We start from the raw sequence: 14,446 nt of genomic DNA, 5'->3' as shown, positions 1-14,446 counted from the left end.
TTTTTTTTATTTTAGTTAACTTTCATTTGTTTTAATTCTTATATACTTTTTGTGACTTTTAAAAAGAATTTGTTTCAGTTTTATATTTAACTTAGTTCACATAATTTATGTTTACATAATTTATGTTTTAAAACATAATTTCTCTTAAAAAATTAAACTAAGAAGAACCTAATTAAACTAATCCAAAAACAAACCGAACCGAATACAAACCGAACCGAATATAAACCGAACCGAACACAAACTGAACCAAACCAAACCAAACTAACTATGGTTTATTTCAATTGGAAAAACACTAGAGCCGAACTAACCAAACCGAACCGAACTCGAACCGAACAGAGAAAATAACCGAAGTGCCCACTACGTTAAGGGGAGGGTATATAGTGAGTAACTTCATAAGAAGGAAATGATCTGAGTCGTTAGATCAGTTCGATCTTAACCATCCATTAAGAAGGTGAATATGTATATAAAGGGATTTATCCCTCATTTGTAACATAACGAGTTTTCAATAAGAATACACTTTCTAAAGCTCTATCTTCTCTTTAAAAACGTTCCATTTTTCTTTAAGTGCTGATCGATTGGTTGAGAGGCTGACTTAGCTACTACAAAAGTGTAAAAAGGAGTTAAGGCCGCACATCCTTATTGTAGTGATGAAAACAGTCCGTAGCATATTGCTCACTATATAATGAGCTCTTGTTAAGCTAATTTTTAAACCATGATATTATCTGCAATAACTTTACGTAGACATAACAAGATAGGGGACATTGATATAATCAAGCGTCGTTATAGTCAAGAGGTCATTATATATCATATAATCAAGGGGTCAAAAGTTCAGACTTGCAGAGCCAATGAAAAGACGTTGATGTCTGCAATGCAGCCCTGACCATACTGTCACCATCAGCACCACAATGATTCATTCCTCATTTTTGCATCTGATGGTCTTTGAGAACATTTGAGCAACGAAAAAGCAGTTGAAATTGTTCATAACCATCCCCGCTCTGTAAGTTTCTAGAGTAACTTGTCTCTCAAGCAAATTGTCGACCTGCAAGTGATTTGCAGTTTTCTGATAAGTGTGGGCATTGAAAGAGAGAGGATAAGAGCAATTAATAATTAGTAATTATGGTTTAGTTACTTTATCTATATAATAGCTGGGGAGGAGGATGAGAGAGGTTTATCGAGTGATTGGGTAAGATTATTGAGGAGAGAGTGATGCTGTATTTGAGTTCACTCATTTTATTCAATTCAGTAAGATCACATCTTTCATCTTGTTAAACACATTTCCTGAGAATTGATAGCTAAAACGTATCATTTTTTGATTCTGTCTAGACTCTGGATAGATTTCGGATAGACGTGAAGTCAGTAGAATCCAAAAATGTCTATTACGATATGTAATTGATACTGTTGGACTTTTGCTAGTTGCGTTATATCTTTCTGTACAGGGAAGCGTAAAGAGACTGTAAAAGCGGCTCTCCAAGAGGCAGCGAGGAAGCAAGAGATCAGATATTCAAATCTAAGGAAGATTGACAAGAAAGTGAGACGGGCTATTCATCACTGAGAGATTAGTGTTTTTGAACCATGAACTACTCTACAAAGGCCACACTAAAACTCAATCCAAGTCTAATCTCTCTTGAACATTAAACATACATATCACAAAACCATTTTCCAATGTTTTACACAGGATTCTACATGCAACTTTCAATTTTTATAATGATACTTTTGTAAATATATTTAATTAATAAAAAAAAAATTCATACAGGTTGTATTTTCCAGTGTGCTGATATAGTATTGATGATTATCTTAAATATAATTATATTTCTATGTACAACGGGCATTTCTAGTTATTCCTCTTGATAATTATAACATTTAGTACAAATGTGATAAGCATCTCTGATCAAAGTAATAATAACTATGTTTACAAAGAAACAAGACTTACAAAAACAAAAGCAAAACGGACGAATATATAATGAAACAATAAAAAATCAGATTAAGCTTTCTAGGCTGCGTTATGCATCAAAAAGAAGTTGAATGTCAATCAACAACTCAGAGCCCAGTGCATATTCATCATCTTTCTCAAATTACGATTCCTAACATGAAAACAAATGTGTAAAAAGATATTAAAGATCCTCAGCTTATAAATGCTTATAGCGTTTCATCAATAAATAAAAAATCAGGTCTCAAAGATTTCATGCCATCATTGGATCCTTAAAAGAAAACACTCAAAAAAACGATTAGATATAAAATCTAGCACAAGCTTATTCGCTAAGCCTGATTCACATAGGCGAAGCGACTCAACGCCCCTGCTAAAATTAATCGCCTCTCTAGTAAAACATCCCATAGATATCAAAAACTCTACAAGGTAATCAATCAAAGAGGCGAATCTAATCAGATAAAAAAAAAAAGATTATTCACATATAAAAAGTTAATTTACAGCATACATGCACGGGAGAGGTTGGAGATTTAACTCTGCTGAAAGTGTTTCTTATTTATACACATGGGATTTGACAGAGCTAGGGTTTTGTGGCCGTTAATGGGCCTTAGTGAAATTAATTAACGGGCCTTTAAATTCAGTATAGGCCTGCCTCAAAGAAACCCCATTTAGATTTTTTTTTTTCTTTAGGTCCGTGTTTCTATCGTCAAACAAAACAATAATAATATAATTCAACAGGATAGGATAGTGCATCACATGGGGGAAGAGAAGGACTAAAAATGCGATTCGTTGCTTTCCCTTTTGTTAACAAAAAAAAAAAAAAAATCGTCTTTCCTCTCCACATCCTTTCTGACACCTCATCTCTTCTTCCTCCGTTCCGTTCTCCACAGAAAAGGTAAAAACTAATCATTTAATCATCTCTCTCGATTATATTCATCTCTTTGATTTTTCGATTCGTCCAATACAGATCCTCGATTCCGATCCATCACCTCTGACGTGATCAGCGATTGAATGGACTCCATCTCTCCGCTTTCCAATCAGACGACGACGACGAGCTCTGGCTCCGATCTCTCTCGCCGTAAGTGTAAGAAGAAATCTCCGTCGTCTCCGCCTCCATCGTTAGAGAAATGGAGATCGGAGAAGCAGCAACAGATCTACTCCACGAACCTCGGCCACGCTCTTCGCGAGCTTCGTATCAGCCAACCGTCACCCAATCCTAACGGCAGAGCCGTGCGCGAAGTCGCCGACAGAGCGTTAGCCGTCGCGGCGAGAGGCAAAACGCTATGGAGCCGAGCGATACTGTCCAAGGCGGTCAAACTCAAGTTCAGGAAACACAAACGGCAGAGAATCGCGAACCCGGCGTTGACTCAGCCGGTAATCGCTACCGGGAGTCTCAGGTCGAAGAAACAGAGAGCGGCGACGGTTATGAGGATTAAAGCTAAAGGATTGCCAGCTGTACAGAGGAAAGTTAAGGTTTTGAGCCGGTTAGTTCCCGGTTGCCGTAAACAGACGTTACCGGTGGTTTTGGAAGAGACCACTGATTATATAGCTGCCATGGAGATGCAGATTCGCGCCATGACTGCTCTTCTCTCCGCCGTCAGCTCTCCGACAGAACATGAAGAGGGACAAACACATGTGCTTGGTTAGTTGGCCAAACTGTCTTTTTCCTTTTTCTTTCTTTTTCTTTATCAAAAATTTTAAAAAACAAAAAATGTTCCTCATTGTTTTTCACTGTATCGTTTGCGGTTTGAATATTTTACTATTGTCATTTTAACATTTCATCGTGTATATCCATTTTTTTTTATCTTGAATCTCTCTGTTACAGTGATTGAGCTCTGTAATCGTAATACATTTCAGTTTCTTGATAATCGAGCAAGTACATGATGACAAGATCGAGTTAATGTTTAGGTGTTTGGTTAATTAATGATATGAATTGGAGGGCAAATGCAACTATGGGAGATATGCTTAAAGCTTTTTGTTTTGTTATGTTTGGAGTTAGCTTGGTGATTGGAATTGAATTCGCTTTGTTATGACACATATATGATTGTTTCTTTTTCTTCTTTTGTATATGGTTATTTGGTTAGATTTTGGTGATGTAAAAGAAGGTTAAAAAGGAAATAAAAAACTAGAGAATAGATCACATGGCTGAGAAAGACATAAAGACATGAACATAAATGACTCAGTCACATGCTCCGTTCTGAAAGGAGAAGTATATATAAATATAATAATCAACCAAATGTATATTTTCCTTTCCTCATGTTTGATTCCTCTAGAAGAAAATTATTACTTAGGTAAAAGAAAACAAAGTGAATAAAAAAAACTAAAAAGGCAGTAAAATCTTCTTCTTTGTTTTTGGTCGGCCAAAAGGTACTGACTTAGGTGAAACTGTTAGTATTTTGGAAGAACAGTGATAGCAAAAACAAATTAAAAAAAAAAAAAAGAAGCAAATTCATGAAACATAATGTTTTCTGACACATGTCATGTGGTTTTTACATTATCTCCAACTTTCAATACTTGTACACTAACCCCACCAACATCTTATATTTTTGTTGCACATGTGATGCATTCAATTGTGTAGACAATGAAAATCTTTGAATAGATATACTTCAGAAGATATGTACAATTAGAGATCATCCTTTTAATTACTTAACAGTATACTCTGACCACATAATAACAAATATTGTAGGATTTAGTAAAGTACTTTATTCTAAAATTATTACATTTCATTTACATCGACAAAGTATTACTCCTACATATACGTTTGTAAATACATATTCAGTTAAACTAATATTTCCAGCATTATTTCAATGGTGGTATTGAATAGCTGCAATTTGCGTATATTAGCCTAAACTACTCCGTGCTCAAGGAAAATGTGCAGGTGACAGCCAAGTTTGAATTGAAATCTTAAATTAGTGTAGTCGTAAGACGAGGGTAAGGAACTAAGAATTGCCATGTAAAAGACAAATTTATATCGACCACAAAAATAAAGAAGATAGTAAGAAAGAGGAGAGCACATGGGTTAAATGATTTTGTGTAGCCGTCGACTATTAAACGTGTATAGTGTCGCTATGAGAGCTTTAGGCTGCTTTCCGTTAACCTCATCTTTAATTTGATTGAAAATAAAGACTATTTATTGGTGTTATTCCAATCACCTTTTTATTGTCAACTATTCGAGTCACTTAGTTGTCGGTTTAAATACACTTTGCATGGTCATAGATTAGCATGGAAGAAAACTACAATAACAAAACATCATGCTTCAACAAATTATTGGTTTCATCCTTGATTAGGATTAATAGTGGTTGTAGAAACTGGTATATATCAACTTGTATATCGTAGAACGCATATCCTGGTAGTCATATAGGGTTTTTTTACTCATAAATTTGATAAACCTTTTTCTTTTGGTTGATAAACCATTTTGATATCAGCCGTACCAAACGTTGATTTCGTTTGAACTTTCAGTTTTTTGTTAACTAGAACCTTAAATCATAATTTCTCCATATCCAAAATCAGCATGTGCTAATACCAAAAACATGATATAAATCATTTTTTACGATTTCAAATTACGAACATAACATCAACCCATGCGCTTAGACCAATAACATACAATACAATATATATATAATGATACTTTCGTAGTTAACCAGTGGTGGTAGTCCAGTGGCGCTTGAGGGAATAAATCCAATACGGCGAACCCTGGTTCGAACCCCGCTGGCCACACGGATATGGGCTATTGCTTTAGGCTCATTTGAATGCCCAGGAGAGGGTCTATCCGTGGGTTGTACCTCCATCTGGGGGTTAGGTCTGTGTCTTTAATAGATCCGGGTTTAACCCTTTAAAAAAAAAAATGATACTTTCGTAGTTGAAACATATATATATATATATGTGTGTATGTGTGTGTGTGACGATGGGAGATTAAACTTTAGATTTGAATTTTAACGGAATGGTATAATTACAGTTTTATTTGTTTAATACGGCGTGCGTGCAACTGAACCAGATTACAACATCTTCGTGCACCCAAAAACTGATGCCCGATATTTAAGGGATGTATTTAGACAATTTTATCAATACAGATGGCAAGGTGCATGACTTATCATCATATATACGAAAGTACACAGCAATTGTGCGTCAGTAAAGTATCAAGACGGTTCCAATTTCACAATGACGGGCAGCATGTGTTGTGCCGCTGTCCTAACCATACACAAGCCACTGACCATTTTTATTCGCACGTGGGTCACATCACCTGTTGGACCACACGTGTTTTTAGATTATCTTTTTTTTTTTCTATCTGATAATATTATTATAAAAAGACAAAAGTCCAACTACAAACAGAAAACTAAACAATAAAATTGAAACATAACACCCAGACCCAAAAAAACTTAATGGCCCAACACTGGCCCAAACTCCGGAGAGGCCCAAAAAAGACCCAAACCAAAACATGTGACGCGACACATGTGTCGAAACCTCAACAGCGAGGTACGACACGCGTCAGAAGATCCCACACCGAAACCGCCAAGGAGAATCACGCTGGAGACTGGACGGCGTTTCACCGGACCTCGCCGAAAACTGAATGGCGCTTCACCGGACCTCGTCGGGAGCAAGCGCTTACCCAAACTCACCACTTCATCACCTTTGCTTGTTTTCACCGGAGAGCGTCAGACGAGAAGTCGAGACCTCATCCAGAAACAAAGCCATCACCTAGACGATTAAAATCCTTCACTCACCCTTCATACACCATCATCCCTTGATTTCAGATCATCGGAGAGCATCAACCGAACAAATCGAGATCTCATCCGTCACATCAAGCCATCAAACACAAAATCAAGCCGAGTCACCATTCAAGAACCCAGAGACAGAACCGCCATCGAACGAGAGAATCGTACGATGCGGGGAAGGAGCCGGCAAGAAAGATGCTAAAAGAGTCACCTTCTCTCGGAAACAAAGCAGGCGAAGCCTACTTAAAGATCCGAGGCTTCCCAGAGGCAAAACCCAAAAAGATAATTAAAACCCCCATATAGTACCGACGAAAGCTTCATCTCACCTAGATTATCCACTTCTTACTATCCATTATATATAGGGAAACAAAATACGCTCATTTGAATCTTTTTTCTTGATCTTACGTCCAGCTGAATCTATTCAATGCAATGTTTTGTACTATATATATTCAATGCAGTCTTTGATGCAATGTTTTTTTTCAAGATGTGATCATTACTGTTTAGTTGAGCAAGTATTGGATGAAATATTTCTAATGAGAATATGATTATTCTTAGAATATATATGTGGTTTTTACAAGCCTGACGTATTACGACAAGAACAAAACGTTAGATTCACAACAAGACCAACAAAAACTAATATTTAAATAAAAAATGTAGATAGGAATTATGGTATAAAAGTTGCTGTGTTGAAACAAGAGATGGGCATTTCTCTGCTGTCTCATCTCGATCCACGACAAAGCTTGTTGGATTGTCAAGTAATATACAAATCTAAGTTAAAAAATAAGTGATATACAAATCTTTTTTTGTGACAAAAGTAAATACAGATCTTCTTTTCTCTAAGCGCATGGGTTGAGGTTTGTCAGCATTAATTTCTGATATCAGTCACTATATGGAATATAATTGTCCTGTTATAAACCAAGATGAGGTGGAAATCCCATATTCGAAAACTTATATTGTTATGTATTTGTATTTTCTACTCCATATTTGTATTATAATTTCATACTTATATAATTCCCTATATAAAAAGTTTTTTATTGTCTAATAAAGATACAGATTTTCCTCTTATTTTCATAACACGTTATCAGCACGATAGTCTTTAGCCTTAAGCCCCAGCCGAAAATCATCAAACCCTAAACGCAAAGAAATCTGTCTCGGAACTTCAAAGAGGTCGTTCTCTCAAACCGTGAGGACCTAGCAGGCGATCAAGATATCAAATCGAAACCCTCGCCGAGACGAATCCGTCAGTGCAAACCGCTTGTCGATCTGACCACCGACGCACCCTCACGCAAAGATACAGTGCGCGCCAATTTGATTTGGAAACCAAATCCGATTCCAACAAGGATTTTCTAGCCGAACTCAACTCCTGTGCAAGATAAGTTTATTATACCTTAGTTGATTCATGTTATCTTGTTGGCGTTCATGTTATCTAATGCTCCTCGTGTTGTTTCATGAGCCGAGGGAATTAAAATCTAATATCAACAAGGAGTTCAAGCCGAGAGGAGTTGCTGCCCGTGCGATCAAACTCTCTTTCCCATTCAGATCAAAAGGAGTTCATAGGTAAACTATCTCAAACTTTAAAACTACTTAGAGGTCGAGTTTAATGTAAATAAACTCGAACCATAAAAGAGTGACACTACAAGAAAACACATGCTTAACGAGGAAAAATAATCTTCGTAAAATTACGTCGATTTTACGAGGAACTTACGTGGAAAACAAAAGTCATCGTTATTTCCTCGTAACGTAACGACAAAAGTGTTCCGTTGTAAAGTTGATGTAATTTGACGAGTATTTTACGAGGAAAAACTATTTCCTCGTAAATACGACGTAAACTTTGCGTGTTATTTACGAGGAAATAGTTTACGTGTATTTAGCGAGGAAATTTTGAATCCACCAACTTTGTAGGTGTTACAAGTTTTTTTTTGCCACCTAATTAATTTTCGTCGTAAATTCATTGGAAAATTACAACTACCTGATTCGAAATTTCCTATAAATATGGATGTTTGAACATCATTTTAAACACACCAACAACAAAAAACGTGAAAGAAAAAAAAATGGCTGGCTCCAGGACTATTTACGAGTTGCGGAAGTGGATGTATATGCATAGAGATGCTAACAGGAGAGTGACGAAAGAATACCTTGCGGGTCTGGAGACATTTATGCATCAAGCATATTCAACACCGCTCGCCCAAGAAAGTGGTAAGATGTTCTGTCCTTGTCGGAAATGCAACAATTCGAAACTGGCAAACCGTGAAAATGTTTGGAAGCATTTAATAAATAGAGGTTTCACGCCAAATTACTATATCTGGTTTCAACATGGAGAAGATTTTAATTATGATCAGAATGAAGCTAGTAGTAGTAATAGCAATTTTGAGGAAAAAGAACCGGTTGATCATCATTTGCATAATGAACATAGTTACCATCAGGAGGAGATGGTAGATTATGATAGGGTTCATGATATGGTAGCTGATGCATTCGTAGCTCATGATGAAGATGAATAACCTAATATAGATGCAAAAAAGTTTTACGAAATGTTAAACGCCGCGAATCAATCACTTTACAGTGGTTGTAGAGAAGGTCTCTCTAAATTGTCGTTAGCTGCTAGAATGATGAATATTAAAACTGATCACAATCTACCTGAAAGTTGCATGAACGAATGGGCGGACTTGTTTAAAGAGTATTTGCCGGAAGACAATGTGTCTGCTGATTCTTATTATGAGATTCAGAAACTGGTTTATAGTCTTGGGTTGCCTTCGGAGATGATAGATGTTTGCATCGACAACTGCATGATCTATTGGGGAGATGATGAGAAGCTAGAAGAATGTCGATTCTGCAAGAAGCCACGATTCAAGCCTCAAGGACGGAGACGTAATAGGGTACCGTACCAAAGGATGTGGTACCTACCAATTACAGACATATTGAAAAGATTGTATCAATCAGAGCAGACTGCTGGAAAGATGAGATGGCATGCCGAGCATACTCAGACGGATGGTGAAATGACTCATCCATCAGATGCAAGAGCCTGTAAACATTTCAACAAAGTACATCCGGATTTCGCTAGCAATATCTGGAATGTGTATCTCGAACTATGCACAGATGGATTTAGTCCGTTCGGAATGTCAGGGAGACAATATTCATTGTGGCCAGTCTTTCTTACACCATACAACCTGCCACCGGAGATGTGCATGCAACGGAAGTTGCTATTCTTGACCATATTAATACCTGGTCCGAACCATCCAAAAAGGTCCCTGGATGTTTTCCTACAACCACTGATAAAAGAGTTGAAGGATTTGTGGTCAACAGGGGTGAGGACGTATGACTGTTCAACGAAGACAAATTTTACGGTGCTAGTGATGCTTTTGTGGACCATAAGTGATTTTACTGCCTATGGGATGTTGTCTGGATGGACTACACATGGGAGATTAGCTTGTCCATATTGTAATAGAACGACAGATGCGTTTCAACTGAAGAATGGTAGGAAGACAAGTTGGTTTGATTATCACCGTCGATTTCTTCCCATTGGCCATCCTTACCGAAGAAACAAGAATTTGTTTAGGCACAAAAGGGTTGTGAGAGACACTCCTCTTCCATATCTAACTGGAGAACAAATTGAAGCGCAAATCGACTACTACGGAGCTAACGAAACAGTTCGTTGGGGTGGTAATTGGCATGTCCCTCGTAATATGCCTGATTCTTACGGTGTTCATCACAACTGGCACAAGAAGAGTATATTTTGGGAGTTGCCATATTGGAAGGATCTTCTTCTGCGCCACAACCTCGATGTGATGCATATAGAGAATAATTTCTTTGAGAACATCATGAATACAATATTGAATGTCCCAGGGAAGACAAAAGACAACATAAAATCGAGGTTGGACTTGCCGGATATTTGCTCAAGAAGCGAGTTACATATTAAAAGCAATGGACAAGTTCCCGTTCCGATATTCAGATTATCTTCAGAAAAAAGTCGGTGTTGTTCAACTGGGTGGCATCAGAAGTGAAGTTCCCTGATGGGTATGTTTCGAATCTCTCTAGATGTGTTGAAAAGGGTCAAAAGTTCTCCGGGATGAAGAGTCATGATTGTCATGTCTTTATGCAACGACTACTGCCCTTTGCATTTGCGGAGCTACTTCCAACAAACGTACATGAAGCACTTGCAGGTACGTAGTGTATTATATCATAATAATTTACAAAATAATATATGACTAACAATGTGTTTAATTTTTTTTGGAATATAAAAGGCATTAGAGCATTTTTTAGGGATCTGAGCACACACATTCTTAAAGAAGAAGTTGTGGAACTGTTTCAGGAGAACATACTCATCTTATTGTGCAACTTGGAGAAGATATTTCCTCCCAGATTTTTTGACGTCATGGAGCATCTAGCTGTCCACCTCCCACATGAGGCATTGCTTCGTGGACCTGTACATTACGGATGGATGTATAAGTATGAGCAAGCCATGAAATATTTGAAGGGAAAAGCAAAGAACCTCGCCAAAGTTGAAGGTTCTATAATTGCTGGAAGTTTGACGGAAGAAGTTTCTCACTTCACATCGTACTACTTTGCGTCAAAAGTACGAACCCGGAGAAGAGCTCCAAGAAGATATGATGATGGTGGTGTTGCACCAACATATGCAGTTGCTGGTGTTCCATACATCTTTAGCCAGATTGGACGACTCGGTGGGAAGTATAAAGAGGTTTGGTGGTCGAGTGAACAAGACGCTCATAGTGCACACACCTATATTCTACTCAATTGCGAAGATCCATTGATGCGTTATTTTGAAAGGTAACATATATTGACACTTCGAAACACATATAAGTATAATTAATTGTATAATTGCGAGAGATTCATTCCTATAAAATGTGATTTTACAGCCTATTTGTTTCTCAAGTCGAAGAAACATTTCCTGGTATATCCACAAGTGACGTAGACAAAAGGAAAGATCAACACTTCATTAAGTGGTTGCGGAATCATGTATTAACTCAAACTTTTTTTCATACATGATCTGTATTTCATTAACATTCTCTTTATTTTTGCAGGTTGATTATGACGACGACGATGCAGATTATCCTAAGTGGTTACACGAAGTAATTCAATTTCCACTTGTAAAGGTCACCACATCACAGATGTATTTCACACGAGGCTATACTTTTCATACATATGAGTATGGTAGACAGCGGGCGACCAGTAACTATAGAATATGTGTGAAAGGGGAAACAGATTTATACGGGATCTTGACGGAGATTATTGAACTCGAATTTCCAGGGATACTGAAGCTGAAATGCGTCCTCTTCAAATGTGAATGGTTCGACCCTGTCGTCAACAGAAGTGTTCGGTCTAACCTTGTGTAGTTGATGTCAACGGTGGACGAAGGTACAACAAATTCGAGCCTTTCATCTTAGCTTCACAAGCAGACCAAGTTAGCTTCCTTCCATACCCTCGAATTGAGAGATTCAGGTATAAATTGGTTAGCAGTGATCAAAGTTACACCTCGAGGACGAATCATCAGTGGAGAAGAACCACCATTGCAAGAAGAACAGATAAATGAAGTCGAGGAACCTGAACAAGAAATTGATGAAATCCTTCTCATTGATCCGCATAATTACGAGTACGAAGATCTTACCGATGATGCCACAGACGAAGCTGTTGAAGACGAGTTTAATGAAAATGATGATGTTTCTAGTGTTGACGAGAATGTCGATGTATCCGATTGATGTATTTGTTTTATGAATAAGATGAGGGAGTTTGTTTTATGAATAATATAATGTGGGGTTTGTTTTATGAATAAGGTAATGTGGGAGTTTGTTTTATGAATAAGCAAATGTGAGAATTGTGGTTTGGAATGGAAATAAAGTTGGGGTTTGGAATATATGAAGTAGAAAATAAGGAATATAGGGTTTGAGGTTTAGGGTTTAGGATTCTAGGGATTTAAACATAACACTCGTTAATTCCACATAAGCACAAATCGTCGTTAAGGACTCGTAAGCCAACGAGGAAATAACGACGAAATATTAAAATAAAGAACGTGGGGCTCGTTAATTCCACGTAAGCACAAATCGTCGTAAACACCACGTATAAGAAATCGTCGTAAATTCTACGTAAGCAGAAATCGTCGTAAATACCTCGTAAGCCAACGAGGAAATAACGAAGAAATTTAAAAATAAAGATGGAGTTTGGAATATATGAAAATAAGGAATATTGAGTTTGGGGTTTGGGGTTTGGGGTTTGGGGTTTGGAATATGGGGTTTGGGGTTTGGGGTTTCGAGTTTGGGGTTTGGGGTTTGGGGTTTAGAGGTTTCGGGGTTTGAGGTTTTGGGTTTGGGGTTTCAGGTTTGGGGTTTGGGGTTTGGGGTTTGGGGTTTGGGGTTTGAGGTTTAGAGGTTTCGGATTTTAGGGATTTAAACATAATACTCGTTAATTCCACGTAAGCAGAAATCGTCGTAAACACCTCGTAAAAAGTTTTAAACAAAACACTCATTAATTCCACGTAAGTTCAAATCGTCGTAAAGACCACGTTGGATGAAATCGTCGTAAATACAACGTAAGCAGAAATCGTCGTAAATACCTCGCAGTGTAAAAACTAGAAAAAAAACGAAAAGGAGAAAAATACCAGATTAACATGTGACAAGACTTCCAGCAATTATAATACGTAAGTCTCGCCCACATGAATTCTAATATCTTCTCCTTTTCCTATTTTCTTCAAATATTTATAATTTGAATATGATTTTGCTGAGGAATGTGATTTGAGATAGAGTGTGATTTGGGAGTTTGTGTGTGGTTTGAGAATGAAAGTTGTGGGTATATTTATAGGAAAGCAAGGCTCGTTAATTCCACGTAAGCAAAATCGTCGTTAATACCACGTATATAAAAACACGGGCCTTTGTGATTCCTCGCAATTTCCTCGTATTGAAAAACACTGGCCTTTGTAACTGCTCGCTATTTCGTCGTAACCTTATAACGAATTTACGACGATATGTAATCTTATATATACCCCCGGACGCTCACTCTTTCTTTCCTCTCTACTTCCTCTCCACTTCCTCTCAATTTCGTAGCAATGGTAAGCCTCTCTAAGTTGGTTAGTTTAGGATAGATTAGATGATTAGTATAGGGAATTTAGATAGGTTTACGGATTTTATGTTATTTAGTGTTCATTAGGTGGATAATGTTGGGAAATATACTATTGATGTTAATTTTAAAAATTTAATTTTTTTCTCAGGTTTGAAAAGGAAGACTTATTGCCCATTACAGAGAGATCTTCGGTGAGCCGGGTAGTCGTTTAGAACCGGCCTCTTCTTCAGCCCCCGGTTCTTCGGGTCAGGAGACTGTCCCCGAGACTCAGTACACTCAGAGAGTCTCTGGGTCTACTTCTTCTAGTGCACCATCGGCTCCTCATGTGCCTTCCCCGATGGCTCATCCGACGATGCCTCCTCCTGTGCCTCCTCCGATGGCACCTCTGATGGCCGCCGATATTCATCCCGATTTGATGGTGCCTCCGAGTGCTCCTTTCTCGCAGTACAATGTAGAGGACATTCTCCGTCTGCCAGGCAGAGAAGGTTTACCAGTCATCGAACCCGACCGACCGGACGGAACTTTGTGGTATGTTGCATTAATTTTTTTTTAATTCGTTTAAAATTATTTTATAACATTAAAAAATAATTTATATTTTAAATTTGTATTTTCCAGGTGGGGGGTTGACGGATGTCTTGCATCGGACGTAACCGACACGATCAAAGGTTACTTCTCCATGGCACATCCGAACTGGAGTAAGACGCCTCACTACGTCAGAAAGACGTGGTTCAAAATTTACGCTGTA

At 37.7% G+C, this 14,446-nt stretch overlaps 1 protein-coding gene and 2 non-coding genes across 5 annotated transcripts; 1 reads left to right on the top strand and 2 right to left on the bottom strand.

Annotated features, from left to right (window-relative positions):
• Window positions 1–1,973: 1,973 nt before the first annotated feature.
• LOC125588221 lies at window positions 1,974–2,066 on the bottom strand. The gene has a single exon (XR_007324610.1). It is a non-coding gene; the product is annotated as a small nucleolar RNA snoR118 (small nucleolar RNA).
• Window positions 2,067–2,117: 51 nt separating this feature from the next.
• LOC125588190 lies at window positions 2,118–2,196 on the bottom strand. The gene has a single exon (XR_007324583.1). It is a non-coding gene; the product is annotated as a small nucleolar RNA R66 (small nucleolar RNA).
• A 425-nt stretch (window positions 2,197–2,621) lies between these two features.
• On the top strand, window positions 2,622–4,064 carry LOC106401896 (transcription factor bHLH147). Of its 3 annotated transcripts, none has more exons than XM_013842508.3 (3): window positions 2,622–2,819; window positions 2,892–3,566; window positions 3,750–4,064. In XM_013842508.3, exons 2-3 carry the CDS (start codon window positions 2,936–2,938, stop codon window positions 3,806–3,808), a joined length of 690 nt encoding a protein of 229 aa, XP_013697962.1. In that variant the 5' UTR covers window positions 2,622–2,819; window positions 2,892–2,935; the 3' UTR covers window positions 3,809–4,064. The 3 variants fall into 3 exon arrangements, with proteins under 3 accessions (XP_013697962.1, XP_013697963.1, XP_013697964.1); XM_013842509.3 differs by having other exon boundaries at window positions 2,623–2,819; window positions 3,782–4,064; XM_013842510.3 differs by lacking the exon at window positions 3,750–4,064 and having other exon boundaries at window positions 2,623–2,819; window positions 2,892–3,735.
• The last annotated feature ends 10,382 nt before the right edge of the window (window positions 4,065–14,446 follow it).

The sequence above is a fragment of the Brassica napus genome, chromosome C5 (assembly GCF_020379485.1).
Source record: "Brassica napus cultivar Da-Ae chromosome C5, Da-Ae, whole genome shotgun sequence".
In the NCBI taxonomy this organism is placed as follows: domain Eukaryota; kingdom Viridiplantae; phylum Streptophyta; class Magnoliopsida; order Brassicales; family Brassicaceae; genus Brassica; species Brassica napus.
This window is presented reverse-complemented; position numbering and strand designations above follow the sequence as displayed.

Coding starts and splice junctions, on each gene's coding strand:
- LOC106401896 (XM_013842508.3), top strand. CDS start 2,936: ATGGACTCCATCTCTCCGCTTTCCAATCAGACGACGACGACGAGCTCT. Junction 3,567..3,749: donor GGGACAAACACATGTGCTTG/GTTAGTTGGCCA, acceptor TCTCTGTTACAG/TGATTGAGCTCTGTAATCGT.